Source organism: Ostrinia nubilalis, chromosome 21 (genome assembly GCF_963855985.1).
Source record: "Ostrinia nubilalis chromosome 21, ilOstNubi1.1, whole genome shotgun sequence".
Classification (NCBI taxonomy): domain Eukaryota; kingdom Metazoa; phylum Arthropoda; class Insecta; order Lepidoptera; family Crambidae; genus Ostrinia; species Ostrinia nubilalis.
In genome coordinates this window covers 10278607-10293614 of record NC_087108.1, presented here as the reverse complement: position 1 = coordinate 10293614, position 15008 = coordinate 10278607, and the positions used below count along the sequence as shown (strand labels likewise).

At 36.8% G+C, this 15008-nt stretch overlaps 2 protein-coding genes and 1 non-coding gene across 3 annotated transcripts in view; 2 read left to right on the top strand and 1 right to left on the bottom strand.

Moving 5' to 3' along the window:
* Nucleotides 1-2287: 2287 nt before the first annotated feature.
* On the top strand, nucleotides 2288-4812 carry LOC135082256 (uncharacterized). The gene is made up of 3 exons (XM_063977024.1): nucleotides 2288-2411; nucleotides 3240-3294; nucleotides 3619-4812. Exons 1-3 carry the CDS (start codon nucleotides 2322-2324, stop codon nucleotides 4671-4673), a joined length of 1200 nt encoding a protein of 399 aa, XP_063833094.1. The 5' UTR covers nucleotides 2288-2321; the 3' UTR covers nucleotides 4674-4812.
* Nucleotides 4813-7643: 2831 nt separating this feature from the next.
* LOC135082474 (T-box transcription factor TBX1-like) overlaps nucleotides 7644-15008 on the bottom strand; it is a 39781-nt gene continuing 32416 nt past the window's right edge. Inside the window, exons 10-11 of the mRNA XM_063977270.1 lie at nucleotides 13477-13620; nucleotides 7644-8695 (exon numbers count right to left, since the gene is read on the bottom strand). Of these exons, the coding sequence (XP_063833340.1) occupies nucleotides 8638-8695; nucleotides 13477-13620 (202 nt within the window). The 3' untranslated portion in view covers nucleotides 7644-8637. The remainder of the gene's footprint in view (nucleotides 8696-13476; nucleotides 13621-15008) is intronic.
* On the top strand, nucleotides 8255-8327 carry Trnav-gac (transfer RNA valine (anticodon GAC)). The gene has a single exon. It is a non-coding gene; the product is annotated as a tRNA-Val (tRNA).

Sequence of the window (15008 nt, the reverse complement as noted above, 5' to 3'; positions counted from 1 at the left end):
ATAATTTTTATAATGGACAAATTACATAAACTTTACACATTTTTGATGATTTCCTGGTAATTTTGTATGAATTTAAACTGATTGCCAAAATTTTAAATCAGCTGAAACCACTTTTTACAGATTTTTTGCAGTCAAGTGGTTTAGGTTAACGCCCTTGGTCTACCTCATAATCAATTAATCATCTTGGTGATTTTGAGTTTTATTTCATTCACATATTTAATTTTGTAATGCGCCGATTATAATCGGCATATTTTGCCGAATAGTCGTCACTAGTCGGCCGACTAAAAATGATGCCGAATAGTCGGCTTTCCCGACTAGTCGGCGACTAGTCGGCCCATCTCTAGTAACTAGTTATGTGAGTAAAGAATGTTGTGTAATCATAATTAAACAGTTAGTCCAGTCAATGAATGCTTTAACGACGGTGTAGAGAGAAATCCGTGGAACACAATTTCTGACCTCGGGACTTTATTTAGACTAGTTAGGAGGTGAACATAGCAAAAGTCCCCGCCCTTAGCCCTTAAGCCGGCGGGGAGAGGGGGGTTTAAAGGTACCACTTTTCGGTTTTTCGCTTAATCCTCGAAAACTATGCGTCCTAGAGACATGACTACTATGAACCAAAAAAAGCTTATTGAATTTGCTACAGGTGAGAGAGTCAAGTTTTTCTATATCTTGTATAGTTTTCGCGGCATCTGCTCTAGAAGGTCTGTAATATTGGAAATTTTATTTTTGTCTTACATGTTCCTAACAGGAGAAAATCGACTAAATCAACATTGAGCAAACATTCTAGACAAGCGGGAGCATGTTAAGCCTAATTCCAGGTAAGGGACTGCACCGTGCGTATATTTAGACGAACCACTTGGAGCCACTTTTGACTCCTCATCACTCAAAAAGTACTGTGCATTAACACTTCAAATTTGGCTCATGTGTTGAGACTTGCAAGATAAACATCAGCTTCAAATTTCATAAATATACCTCAAACTGTTTTTTAGGTATTGACGTTCAAAAATCGACATTTAGGACACTAAAATCTATCCATCACCTGTGAAATGTTAAAATTTACTGGTTTTTTATTTGTTCCTTTGTATTTACACAACTACCTATCTGGATGCCAAATTTGAACCTTCAAGGTCACCTGGAAGTGGTTAGAATTTGGTCTTATAGGTCAGCCATGTAGATTTTTGGACGTCAATACCTAAAGAACCGTTTGAGGTATATTTATGAAATTTGAAGCTGATGTTTATCTTGCAAGTCTCAACACATGAGCCAAATTTGAAGTGTTAACGCACAGTACTTTTTGAGTCATGAGGAGTCAAAAGTGGCTCCAAGTGGTAAGTCTAAATATACGCACGGTGCAGTCCCCTCCCTGGAACTAGGCTTAACATGCTCCCGCAGGTCTATAATATTAGCTCAATTTTGATTTAGTCGATTTTCTCCTGATGGGAACATGTAAGACAAAAATAAAATTTCCAATATTACAGACCTTTTAGAGCAGATGTCGCGAAAACTATACAAGATATAGAAAAACTTGACCATCTCACCTGTAGCAAATTCAATAAGCTTTTTTTGGTTCATAGTAGTCATGTCACTAGGACGCATAGTTTTCGAGGATTAAGCGAAAAACCGAAAAGTGGTACCTTTAAACCCCCCTTTTCCCGCCGGCTCAAGGGCTAAGGGCGGGGACTTTTGCTATGTTCACCTCCTAACTAGTCTAAATTAAGTCCCGAGGTCAGAAATTGTGTTCCACGGATTTCCATCTATAATGCTTTATTGACTGGACTAAGTTGCAATATTCTGTGTTGTTATAATTAATAGTTCATAGAGTTTGATGTTATTTTTAGAATTTTTAGAATAATTTATCAATTACATCGCAAATCCTATCCTTAATAGTCACGGATTCTTCTTGCTTTGTCATTATTTGAAGCATTTTATAACTTCATTCAAGAAACACTAAGTTAAATTACTATTTACATGTAAGTACTTACTATCTTCCTATTAGCAAAGGTAGAGTGTAAACTCATAATAACGAATCAATCTTACTATTTAGCAATTATTTCTCCGAACATCTATCTCCCATATCAATCAAATCGCTTTCAGTAACTTTAACGTGCTTTTTACTAATTTCCAACCGATATCTCCTCAGTTTATCTCTTAACTCATAGAACTGCCTTTATCTGAACTGATTCTTATCCGATTTGTTTACAATCGTCATCTGAGTCTAATCTTTATTTCTGAATGTTTAAATATCACAGTTTAGTTCAAATCTACTCAATGTAAAGAAAGAGGCAGATGGACCAACGTTAATAATAAAAATAAATTAGAAAATGCTGCCGACGTGGATAAAATTAAGTACCTTCTTGATAGGTGTAAGTTATGCAACGGCCACCAGTTGCCATCAGATGCAGCAATCGCAGGTACGTTATTTTTATTGTAAATATCATAGTTTTAAATAACTTGATGTCGTCGGTCCACCTTGTGGGTGGATGTCCCACGCTGCGTTTCCCGGTACGCGGCCTCCATTCCAGAACGTTGCTGCCCCATCGGCCGTCAGTTTTGCGTGCTATTACCCTGCACATTGCCACTTCAGCTTGCTAGCCCGTCGGGCTATGTTAACGAACGAAAGGCTATGGAAGCGCTGGACGCAGGCCGCTACCAATCGATCAACATGGAAAGCATTGGGATTGGCCTATGTTCAGCAGTGGACGTCTTATGTCTGAAATGATGATGATGATGAAATAACTTAAAAAAATATAGTTTGTGTTAGCATAGCCCGGGACTAAGCCTTCCCATGTAGAGACAATATTAGAGTCAAGAAGTTACTCAATAGGTTCCCAATTAATGTAGTTCCTACCGTTATTTCTATATTCATCTGTGTTGACAGGGTTTGTTGCAGAGCTTCTTCTCAGCACTTGCCAAATGATCTCAAAGCGCTGGTAGGCCAAGAAGATTATGAGGGCTCATAATCTTATAATTATGGGCATATTATTATAAGGGCTCTTTAAGCTTCAGCAACCCTTTCCAAAGATGCACAGAATCTTTCTAAATTGAGGTAGCCAATTCATTAACGTTGTATTAAATATTGATGACACTTTCTTATTTATTGCATCATTTGAAATGACCTTGAAACCAATGCCAATGTCACTGTTTCATAATTATTAGCCCAGTTTTGACAAAGTTGACTAATTTTATTGAATTTTCGTTGCTGTGATTGTGTTTTACATAAATATTACTATGTTTTTCAGATGGCATCTCTACATGAGCGTATGAACCAGATGATCAGTGCTCTGTATACATCACGTAAGTGTGTAAACTATACTTAATTTACTATAAATAGTCTAAAGTCTATATTGCGTAACACGTAAACTACATTCCTGAGCTACGCAGATTCTTTTGTCACGTTTATGTTTGCAATAATTGTGATAATTTTTAGACACTGCTCATAGTTATCATGAAAATACTAAAATAATCATATTTATGGAATTTAGGATGACACCTTTGATTATGTGATGATTTTTTAATTCTTTAGTGAGTTTTGCTTTCCTGGAAAACATATTACTTTTAATGACTAGCTGTGTGAATAGCCAAAATGCTAATAACATTAATACTTTTTTATTTCTCCAGCTTTCCTGACTAAGACTTCGTCGCAAAGCACCAACACGACGCCTCCATCGTACGCAAGTGCCGCCTCCACTCCGGACTACACTTCTAACACTGCCACCTCCTTCGAGAGCGCGTACAGCTACCCTGTGACGTACCCTCCAGCCCCATACCCGCCAACCTCGCCCCAAGTCATATACGTCTCACCACCATACGCCCAGAACCCCACAACCGTCGCCATATCCCCACCATCCCCAGGAAACCCCTCTGTGACAATATCTTCCACCACAGTCCAAAATCCACCGTACTACTCTTCAGATCCTAACGATTACGCGTACGGAGTCTCAAATCCGGTTCCAAGGTCTGCTTACCCATACTACGAGTATGCATACCCACCACCTCCTTATAGTGCTACTCCTGCTGCATATCCACCGAGCTCATACAGCCCTGGTGCTCCCAGCTCGCCGCCACCGCAATATTCCTCCAGCTCGTCCAGTCCAAGCCCTTCACCCCAGCCTTATCCCCCTAGCTCCTACAACCCTAGTACTCCGCCTCAACCATACCCCCCTAGTTCTTACAATTCCAACGCCCCACCCCCACCTCAGTCATACCCACCAAGTTCTTACAGTTCAAACACCCCACCCCAGCCTTACTCCCCGAGCTCTTGCAGCTCTACTCCTCCACCCCAGCCATGCCCCAGCTCTTACAATCCAAATCCCCATCCCTCATACGACTCGTACCCTCCACCGCCTTACCCTGGCAATTCCTACAGTCCCAGTAGCCCTCCGCCACCGTACACCCCTAGCCCGTACCCTCAAAACCCCCCGCCTTATCCACCACCTCCTTACAACCCTAACAATCAGGAGTCTTGCTCCTGCAGTCACTCTGAGTATCCACCGCCTCCCTGCCCCCATAGGCCTCCATACTCACCACCTCCCGCCCCTGTCTGCCCCACCTCTCCCGTCCCGTACAACCCTCCCCCATATCAGCCGAACCCTAACTCTCCCTATCCCATACCTAATGCCATGATACCTTCCTACCCCCTGCCGTATGAATCATCATCTTATTATTCTCAGTAAAATACGAAGAACTGTCTCGTAATCTCTTTGAGTAAGAGAATCTCTGATGAGCATCTGAAATAGGCCATTATTTAAACTGTCTACAAAAAATATTGTGTATTTTTGTTAGATCAGTTTTTATTTTATTTATTTGTAAATTATTTAATTGGTATTTTGTCTTATTTAAATGTATTTTTATTTAGTATTATGTTATGATGAACGTAATAAAACAACATTGTTAATGAATTAATGATAATGTGTTTTTTTTTTGCTTGGTTCTGTAACTTTGTCATGACAAATTATTTATAACTTCGCAGTTTCAAAACTTTAATTACACAAACCTTTATCAAATTATGTCAAAGAACATCGTGAAATAATTTTTCGAAACACGAATTTCATAAGGAATCGATAAAATACAAAAACATGTATAAAAGCAATACATGTAACAATTTGATAGTACTTCGTGTCCACCATGGCACCTCTATTTTTTATTCTGGCGTTAATAGTTCAGGTAAATATTTTAATTTTAATATTAATTGTAATTATTCAAACATTTTGTCTTCATATTTAAAATTATTGTACTTAGTAAATATGCCAAAATCTTTGAATATTAAGTAAAAAACTATAACTTTATTTAAGGCAAAGACAAAGTCTTAAAACTGAATTCTATTTTTTTCAGTCCTCATTCATATACGCAACAGATGACATAGACAAAGAAGAATGGGAAGACACCAGTCGAGAAATTCTCAAATCTGCCCCCGGGGATATGAAAATCAAAGAATTTAGAGCTACAGACACCGACTGGATTGATATCTTCTCACTCCCGAAGCAAAATCTTCACCAAACTTCTTCTGCAGCTAAAATGGCCTCGGTAACCAATTCAGACAAACCAGCAGCAGAACAACTGGAAGATATCAAAGAAATGGCCAATCAAATAACTCTGGCTATCCAAAGTGAGATGGCCAACCTTTTGTCCTACGCATTGAGAGATTGCGAGAAGGAATACGACGAAAACAGTCTGAGGAAGAAAAGATCACTTGAATCCCCAGTGGACAGCTCCCAACTTGTCATGAGATTGCTGAAACACATCAAGAACAATAACGAATATCAGAACATCGCAATCGAAAAGATGATGTCCGCTCAAGAAATCGCTGATAAATTCGGAATCGAGTTCAACCCCGACCCTGAAATCCTGTCAGACCTCGCTGTAGCTACTAACAAACAAGCTGAAGAACTCACAACTATACTGAAAGACGCTTACGACACAAAGAACGAGACGAAAGAAATCGAATTCATTCCAGTAAACAACGAAACCGCAGTCAAATCCACAGAAAACAACACATACTTCGTGTACTCCGTGCCAGAAGCAGAAATAATCGCGCATCAAAATTCTTTGCCAAGCTATGAATACGTGCCAGAGTTCATCCAAGAAAGACCACCAGTGCATGTCCATTACGAACAGCATCCTCACTACAACTATCACAGCCACCCTTATGAGACCCAGATAGTGTCGCCTCCCCACCAAATGCATCAGCAAAGACCTCCAGTAAGCCACATGCCTAACTTCTACGAGCAATTTACTCCAGCTCCTGAGTACTACTCACCCTATTACCCGATGGAGCCTGTCACTACCACGACCACAATTGTCTTTCCTATTGAGGAGCTGGTTGAGCCAGAACCAGAACTAGTAGGCGAGGAGTTCGAAGAGACAGTATCGTCTAAGGTGATCGTAGAACGTGGTGATGAACCAGGATCGGCTACAGTGAACCACGTCATGACTTACACAGTAGCAGAAAAGTCGCATTTCAAGAAACCACAAATTGAGAACTTACCCCAGCAAATGCAGTACTATTTCTTTTTAATGTAAACTTGGAATAATAACACAATGCATAAAAGAAAAAACTTCTCGATTGCTGAATATTCGAACAGATTTTGACATTAAATTATTTAATACTTCGTCAGAAATTAGAAGAAAATTAAGAATAAGAAAATTTTTTCCAATATTCTTTCGTCCAATTTGTGTTAATGAGGATTAATGTTATTTTGTAAATAAAGAAATCTTTAGACTTAAATGAATTTTAATTTAATGTAATAAATACATACTCTTACCACTAAATCTTTACATTTAACTTAAAAAAACACCTTTGGTTACAATATTTTGACGGTAGAAATTTCAAAAATAAAAATTCCTACCGTAGATTTGGTTTCAAATGACTGGTTTACACTCAAAATTTTCATTTTTCAGTAAACAATAATTTTAGTCAGAGATTTATAAGTATTTATTCTACCTTTACTAATTTTCATAATAATTGGCACCAAATGAACTTAATCTATAGTCCGATTTTTAATTCGACGGAATTCTGACAGCTGTCATTTTTTGACAATTCAGATGTAATAAGCCTTTTTTGCTTTGAATTATTAATAAATAATATGAAATGAAATTTCATCAAGTACAACTTACAAGAATGAACTATTGTATGTTTTGTGAATATAATGTACACTAATTATTATGTACATTTGAAAGATTAAATAAAAAAAAACGTGTTTTTAACACAGTAAAACAACATATTATCATAAACGAAAATATGTATTGATCATCAATCATCATTATCGTCATCATAATCAACTTGGATTATAAAATTGGCATCTTGTTAAATTGATTATTTTATGAAGCTAAGATTTTATTAACAAAAGGATTTTCATAAAAAAGGTTTGTAACCCATGGATTATTGGCCAGGGAGTCCAGTAATAGAAAAATAATTTCCTAATTTTTTTTGTAACTTCAGAAGTATGATAATAAAAATTCAAATAACCATTTTGAAATGATCGGTACATTTTTAAGCCTTAGTTTTTCAAGTGAAACCTTAAATTCAAGAAAGGATTATTTTTTAATTTATGAAAATGCTCTCCATTCTTAGTGGGAATGTTTCAATGTTGACAACACTTCTGAAATGTCAAAATTCCGTCGAATTAAAAATCAGAGTTTAATTCTTATTTTTATTTGGTAACATTAAAATATCTGTTTAAACTAGAGCTAAGTAAACAGTATCACATAGAAAAGGCACTGTTTCCATCTTTTTTTGGTTTTAAAACTTAAGCTATTACCTTACTAATTTACAAATAACTTAGAAATATATTAAACTCTATTTCACCTTAAGTACAGTGCTATTTCTTGCCTTCGATAATAAGTAATAATCTGTATTTCCGTGCTTTAACACGAATCAAAGATTAATTTAATAAAGCCTGTCACCAGCATAACTTCTGAATTAGGCTTACTTATCTTCAAATAAGAAACAAATAATATTACTACTAAATTAGGATTCATCAATACTTACTTGTAGTTACAGTATGACAACATTTTAAGATTCGGGTAATTCTCATTGCGGTCATCTTATTTAACACCTGTTACAATTTGATTCAAAAAATATTTTACTAACCCATAAGTACAGTAGATAAATACTGTGCCATAAGTTGATGTGATCCACTTTTTCCCCCGGCTATTGTTTAGATATTTTGTTTGTTGTAATTAATTTTTTTCTGGCGTTAAGAGTCGCCTCTCGATCTAAATATTTTTAAAATAACTTCGACAGGTTCATCAAAATGTCTAAGTAGCTCAGATGGAAGAGCAGTCGCCTGACAAGCGAAAGGTCGTGGGTTCGATTCCCACCTTAGGCAATTCGATTTATTCAAGTTATTTTAAAAATATCTTGTATGTTCACAATAAAATTTGGAAACTAAAACTACAAACCTATTTGACTCTAGAAAATCTATTTAGTTTACTCTACTTACTATACTTTCCTTTTTTAACTTTCTACATTTGGTATGTTTTCTTTGGCACCCCAATTTCTGTACTATTCTAATAATAATTGTTCTTCCCATCTTTTATCATAAATACTTATTTTTACATTCTCTACAATATACATTCACATCCATCTGTTGTCTTTCCTCTCATTCAAAACTATCACATAGCGACCCCACGCGTGGGCTACCTGTGGGCATAGTACGCGCTGTAAGCACTGTTGTGACCGGCGTGAGGTTGGTACCTGTAACATTAACAAAAGATTTTTAATATAGTGATTTGCCATTTCGAACCCCATTAGATTCCAAAAATCAGAAATGGTTTTTTTAAAGTTGTAAAAAAAGTAGAAAATATTAATTTACATTAAAATATTTTCACAACTAACGCAAACTAAAGTTGCTAAGTAGAAAATATTCATTTACATTAAAATATTTTAACAACTAACGCAAACTAAAGTTGCTAAGTAGAAAATATTCATTTACATTAAAATATTTTCAAAACTAACGCAAACTAAAGTTGCTAAGTAGAAAATATTCATTTACAATAAAATATTTTCACAACTAACGCAAACTTAACTCTTGGAATGGAATTGGAATTATGCTGAATTTGACTTTTTTTGCTTGACTACATTACGCTTTTTGGATCACTTTATTTTTTGAGACAAACTTCAAAAGTGTAGTTAGGACATTGCAAGCCTCGGAAACTATTTCTACCTCTCGTTCTTACTAAGTTTAAGCAGAGCAATCTAAACCGCACTTATGCCCGTTTTCACCATCAATCCCTAATTTTTAAGTAGGGGAGACTGGCCCAAAGCGGGCACCTTAAGGTAAAGTAGGAAAAAAACACACAGAATAAGCAAAACGGAATAAGTTTTTATCGTGATCAGTTACTACATTTATTGTAGTTTGACATGGCGTTTTCAAATCATTCATTTGTCTAATATATAAAAAGTAGGCACTCAAATACGAAACACTATCACTTGCTCACTTTGCCCGAGGGGGTGGCCTAAAGCGAGCACCGGCACACGGGCAAAACGGGCATGCAGAGGGCAATCGTTTCTTTTTATTTTTACTATATATAATTTTGACCTTTGAATAATAAGGAATGTCTCTATTCAAACACAGAATGAGAATCATACTTTCTTTATTGCCAAAAAATAGATTCTAGACATAAAAATTCATCAAACAACATGAAAATTAAAACATAAAACTAATCAGAAGGAACTCTCTTTGAATAATGCAGTCTTGAATCATTATCTTCTAGTATTTTGAAGCTTTTGAGCTGAAGTATTTCAGCTTCACTCCAAGAACCTTGTTGTGATTTTCTTTTATTTTATTTACCATCTAAAAAGTCAAATAATAAGAGATTAATGTCTACACTAAAGTCTGTTTTTCTTTGCTTGTCCAATATTGTAAACAATCTTAATATTTCTTTTTGACGAAATAATTCGTTTTAAAATAAGATAAACACAAAGCTCACAACCTACATAGGTAAGTCATCGTTGAACACCGATATCTTATCAAATCATATAATTTATTAATTTTTTTCACAGATATTACTTTAAAATTTATAAAAAGATTGTTTACATTGTTCGACTAGCAAAGAAAAACGGACTATATCTACACGATAAATATAGAGGACTAACAATAAAAGCAAGTTAGTTTATATGTCTATGAAGAGGGTAAAGTGAGCATGCTCATTTTGCCCTGCTCACTTTGCCTTTTGCGTCACACCACGTTTCATAAAATATAAACTATAATTCCTTTTAAATAATTTTCAAGGAAATAGCCTTAAAACACGGTAAAGTAGGTGCAACACATTACGCATACATTGATAATAACGTACGTCACTCAGTTTAATCCAAAACACAACGAACATACCTTTGTTTTTTCAAATAAAATTGACGAATTTCGTTCATCGCTGTCCACGCGTGGTGTTGTCACTCGGAGGTGGCGCATACGACTTCCGCGGGAGCGGCGGGGCGGGGGGATAACGTTAACAAGACAAGACAACAAGTCGAGCAAATGAGTGTAAATTTAGAGGGGGGTGCCCGCTTTAGGCAGAGTGCCCGCTTTGGGCCAGTCTCCCCTAACCCCTTTGAAAACAAACTTCCTGGTATGAGTTACCATAGGGGTCACTTAAAAAAGAGGGATTGATGGTGAAAACGGGCATTAGACTCTTGATTGGGACATTGTTGTACGTGATTATGGTTCCTACTATTGCAACTTCTGTGCAATCAGAATCTACAGCTTGATCGCAAATAAAACCCTATCAGTGAAAGTTTGACGGACGGTTGAAAAAGGTGGAAGGCGCTGGATGCAGGTCACTATTGAAATCATTGGGGAGGCCTATGTTCAGCAGTCCGCAGCAGTAGCACATTCTATGGCTGAAATAATGAGTGAAAGTTGATACCAGAGACAAACATCATTGGAGATTGACCTCTGCAGTACAAAGAGGAGATTAAAAGCTTGCTTGAATCAGCAGTTTTTATCACCATCATCATCATCAGGTCATTTAGTCTCCACTGCAGGAGCATGACCCTCTAATTTACCAGTAGCAAATGGAGGATTTGGCCTACACTCCATTGTAACCATGGTGATAGTACATTTTGACACTGGGACTTTTTGACGTTCATACTTTTTGCCACACTAAAAGCCGGTCCCTATGGACATTTTGACACCTGCACATTCCAACCGTTGAGCGATATTTCGCATTGACTACCCACTCCCAGAATGGCTAGCCAGACGGGTTGGGGAGGCAGCAGTTTTTATAAATATACTAGCTGACCCGGCGAACTTTGTTCCGCCTTAATGGCAATAAATAACGGGATAAAAAGTATCCTATGTCCTTCTCCTGGCTCTAAACTACCTCCCTGACAATTTTCAGCTAAATCAGTTCAGCCGTTCTTGAGTTATAAGTGGAGTAACTAACACGACTTTCTTTTATATAATAGACTAGCTGACCCGGCGAACTTTGTTCCGCCTTAATGGCAATAAATAACGGGATAAAAAGTATCCTATGTCCTTTTCCTGGCTCTAAACTACCTCCCTGACAATTTTCAGCTAAATCGGTTCAGCCGTTCTTGAGTTATAAGTGGAGTAACTAACACGACTTTCTTTTATATATATATTTATATACAGGGTGTCCCGTAATGTAACGTCAAGCCGGAACTGGGTGTTGAGGCAAGTTGTGCTGGTTATCAGAAAAATATAAAATAAAATCTATGTGGCATATTTTAAAAATAATAGGCATTTAAAAAAAATCAAAAAATTCTACTCCAGGTGACGGTCCTTTTACTCGTGTTGCCACAAATCTTCACTTTTTCCAAATTTTTTTTTTGTTATGTAACCCTGAATAATGCTTCTCTAAATTGTTATCAAAATTACAAAACCAGCTGCTCCAACTTGGATGAAAAAAATACATTATTCCCAAAAAAAATATCAAAATAAAAATTATGCCTAGTTTAAACTGACTGTACTGAAAAAAAATTGTACTACGCGAGTGTGGCAAGTGACGTCATAATTTGGCGCATTTAGTAAGGATTCCAAAATGGTATAACACTTTGTAAAATCTTGCTGTAATTGTCGACAATTTTTGTTTATTGGAAATAATCCCGTTTTTAACTTTATCTACCTTGGTTAAAAATATTATTCTAATGTGCCCAAAATTCAAGTTTCTGGCTTAAGTGAGGTGGAGAAGCCATTTTAAAAGGTATGAGCGGGACGGAGAGGGCCATCTTACCAAGCAGGGATGTTATGGATATCCGTAACCGTAACCGAAAGTATCGGATATCCGAAATAAAAAAATGTCCATAACCGTAACCGAAACTGATTCAAAAGTTACGGATAGTTTCGGATATAGGCCAAACTGCAAAACTCTATGAAATCTGCAGTATACACGCCGCAGCTGCAATGCCGCGCTGCCGATTTCATAGTTTTGCAGTTTGCGGTTGCAGTTTGCGGTCCGGCGGCCCGTCTTGGAATTGTACCTTAAATCTTAATATTTGTTACCAACTTGTCTGGCATTCGCTGGCACCATCTAAAATGCCAGCCTGTTTTACCTTTATCATACATAGGTGTCGTCTTAGTTGGTACATAAAGTAGCTATGTGGTTCACGCTCACGCAGCATCTTGCTATTTGTATTATACCTACATTTTTGAAATTCTAATAATTCCGTATCCGAAATTATCCGAGACTTTCGGATAATCTGAAATTATTTCATATCCGTGACCGTAACCGAAACCGGTATAATATTATTCTAATATCCGTAACCGTATCCATAACCGAAACTTCATATCCTTATTATCCCTGTTACCAAGTACAAGTGCAGGCAGAGCAGGTAGTAAAGGCGCGCGCGCACGGGTGACTTTTGTCACAGTATGTCAACTACTAATTACTGTCATGGTGACAAAAGTTTCTGTGACTGACTGTACGGTAGTCAGTCACAGAAACTTGAATTTTGGGCACATTAGAATAATAATTTTTAACCAAGGTAGATAAAGTTAAAAACGGGACTATTTCCAAAAAACCAAAAATTGTCGACAATTACAGCAAAAATTTACCAAGTGTTATACCATTTTGGAATCCTTACTAAATGCGCCAAATTATGACGTCACTTGCCACACTAGCGTAGTACATTTTTTTTTCAGTACAGTCAGTTTAAACTAGGCAAAATTTTTATTTTGAAATTTAATTTGGGAATAATGTATTTTTTCATCCAAGCTGGAGCAGCTGGTTTTGTAATTTTGATAACAATTTAGAGAAGCATTATTCAGGGTTACATAACAAAAAAAAATTTGGAAAAAGTGAAGATTTGTGGCAACACGAGCAAAAGGACCGTCACCTGGAGTAGAATTTTTTTATTTTTTTTAAATGCCTATTATTTTTAAAATATGCCACATAGATTTTTTATTTTTATTTTTCTAATAACCAGCACAACTTGCCTCAACACCCAGTTCCGGCTTGACGTTACATTACGGGACACCCTGTATATAGATAAGATATAAGATGATACTTTTTACTTACCGTACTGGGTGAGCATGGGTAGCGTACAAAGGTCCGCACGCGCTGGGTTCCGCAGCGTACGGCTGACTTAGTTGAGGGCAGGGCTCTGGGGCTGACGGCTCACGGCGTCTAGGAGTGCCTCGCTGTTGAGTCTGGTCGGGGGGACTGGAAGTATAATGGTGCATTTGAGACTGACGTGACGATGATGAGAGTATAAACCGATGAAAAGATGTTTTTTATGGGTAAAAAGGCAGGCCGACCACAATCCTGGTGCTAAATGGGATGCAGACTAGTATGGTACATAATAATATCTGCCCTGTAAATGCGTACTGGGAGACTAGAAGGATAAACTTATGTTTGAGACTTAAGTAACCATGATGGGGGCAAAAACCCACAAAAAGACTACGAATAGCAGCTTCTTAGTTCCTAGAACGCAAAATGATGCTATAACGGGTCTATTTCCATCTCTCCCATCGCTGATACTTCTGGATAGTAAGGATTTACAGCTTGACCGCCAACAAAAACCTATCCAGTGACGGTCAAGTTTGCCCAGATTCCCGCTAACCGCTAAAAAGCTAAGTTAAATATATCATGCTCATGCTAGGAATGGGTTCACCATAAAACATGGGGTTACAAACCCAACAGTGACAATATTATTAGGGCTTTTTTCGCTTCAATTTCAACACTGCGTACTCCTTAATTCCGAATATAAACATTGTTTTAAATAACATCCGTGTTTTTCAACGATCCATAATTTAGTTTTTGCTACCAATAAGTGAACCTGTAAAAATATAAATTAATCAATCAACCGATTCCCCGAAAATCAGAACAAAAACTGATGAATGGGAGTTCAGTTTCTTATAATGACTAAAAGCCAAGCTAGATAAGTCCTACAAAAATAAACACGGCCATTTATTACGTCGCCGAAGACAGCGAAAAAACTGATCGCCACATGTACAAACATTGGAGCGGGACAAAAAAGGATGGCGGAACGGGACAAAAAGCGTGAATTATAAATTTGAATGTCTTCCTGGTGAGATCGATTAATATCTGGGACTGTCGTGCGATAGCCATTTGTCGTGGGCTGTCAAAATAGAGGATTAACACGGAGGCCGTAATACGACCCCGCCTACTGGGCGGGCTGCAAGGATCATGGTCATATTTCCAGAAAGCTAATTAACTGTCATTGAATATCTTATGATAACTTTTTGAAAATCATAAACATAGTTTATCTTAGCACATAATTTGTTTCTTGTCCTAGGCTAGATGACTATGATAGATGACTACAAGAATTGAGAACCTCCTCCTTTTTTTGGAAGTCGGTTAAAAACAAAACAAAAATTAATGTTAGCAAAAAATAAGACCAACTCCTTAATCAATGCATTAAAAAGTAAAAGAAATAGGTTTTTTTTTATTAACACAAATAATACTAAATAAGTACATTTTCAAAGTCTTTTCAACTTTAAAAACTTGAAACTTGAATCGGTTAAATACTTGAAAGAATTTGAAAGCTATTTTAAGTGTCTTTCAGCTACTGCGTAGCAATTAATATG

Excerpts from the sequence above, each read along its gene's own strand:
- LOC135082256 (XM_063977024.1), top strand. The coding sequence starts at position 2,322 with ATGCTGCCGACGTGGATAAAATTAAGTACCTTCTTGATAGGTGTAAGT. Across the intron at positions 2,412-3,239 it reads ATCAGATGCAGCAATCGCAG|ATGGCATCTCTACATGAGCG; the intron begins GTACGTTATTTT and ends TATGTTTTTCAG. Across the intron at positions 3,295-3,618 it reads CAGTGCTCTGTATACATCAC|CTTTCCTGACTAAGACTTCG; the intron begins GTAAGTGTGTAA and ends TTATTTCTCCAG.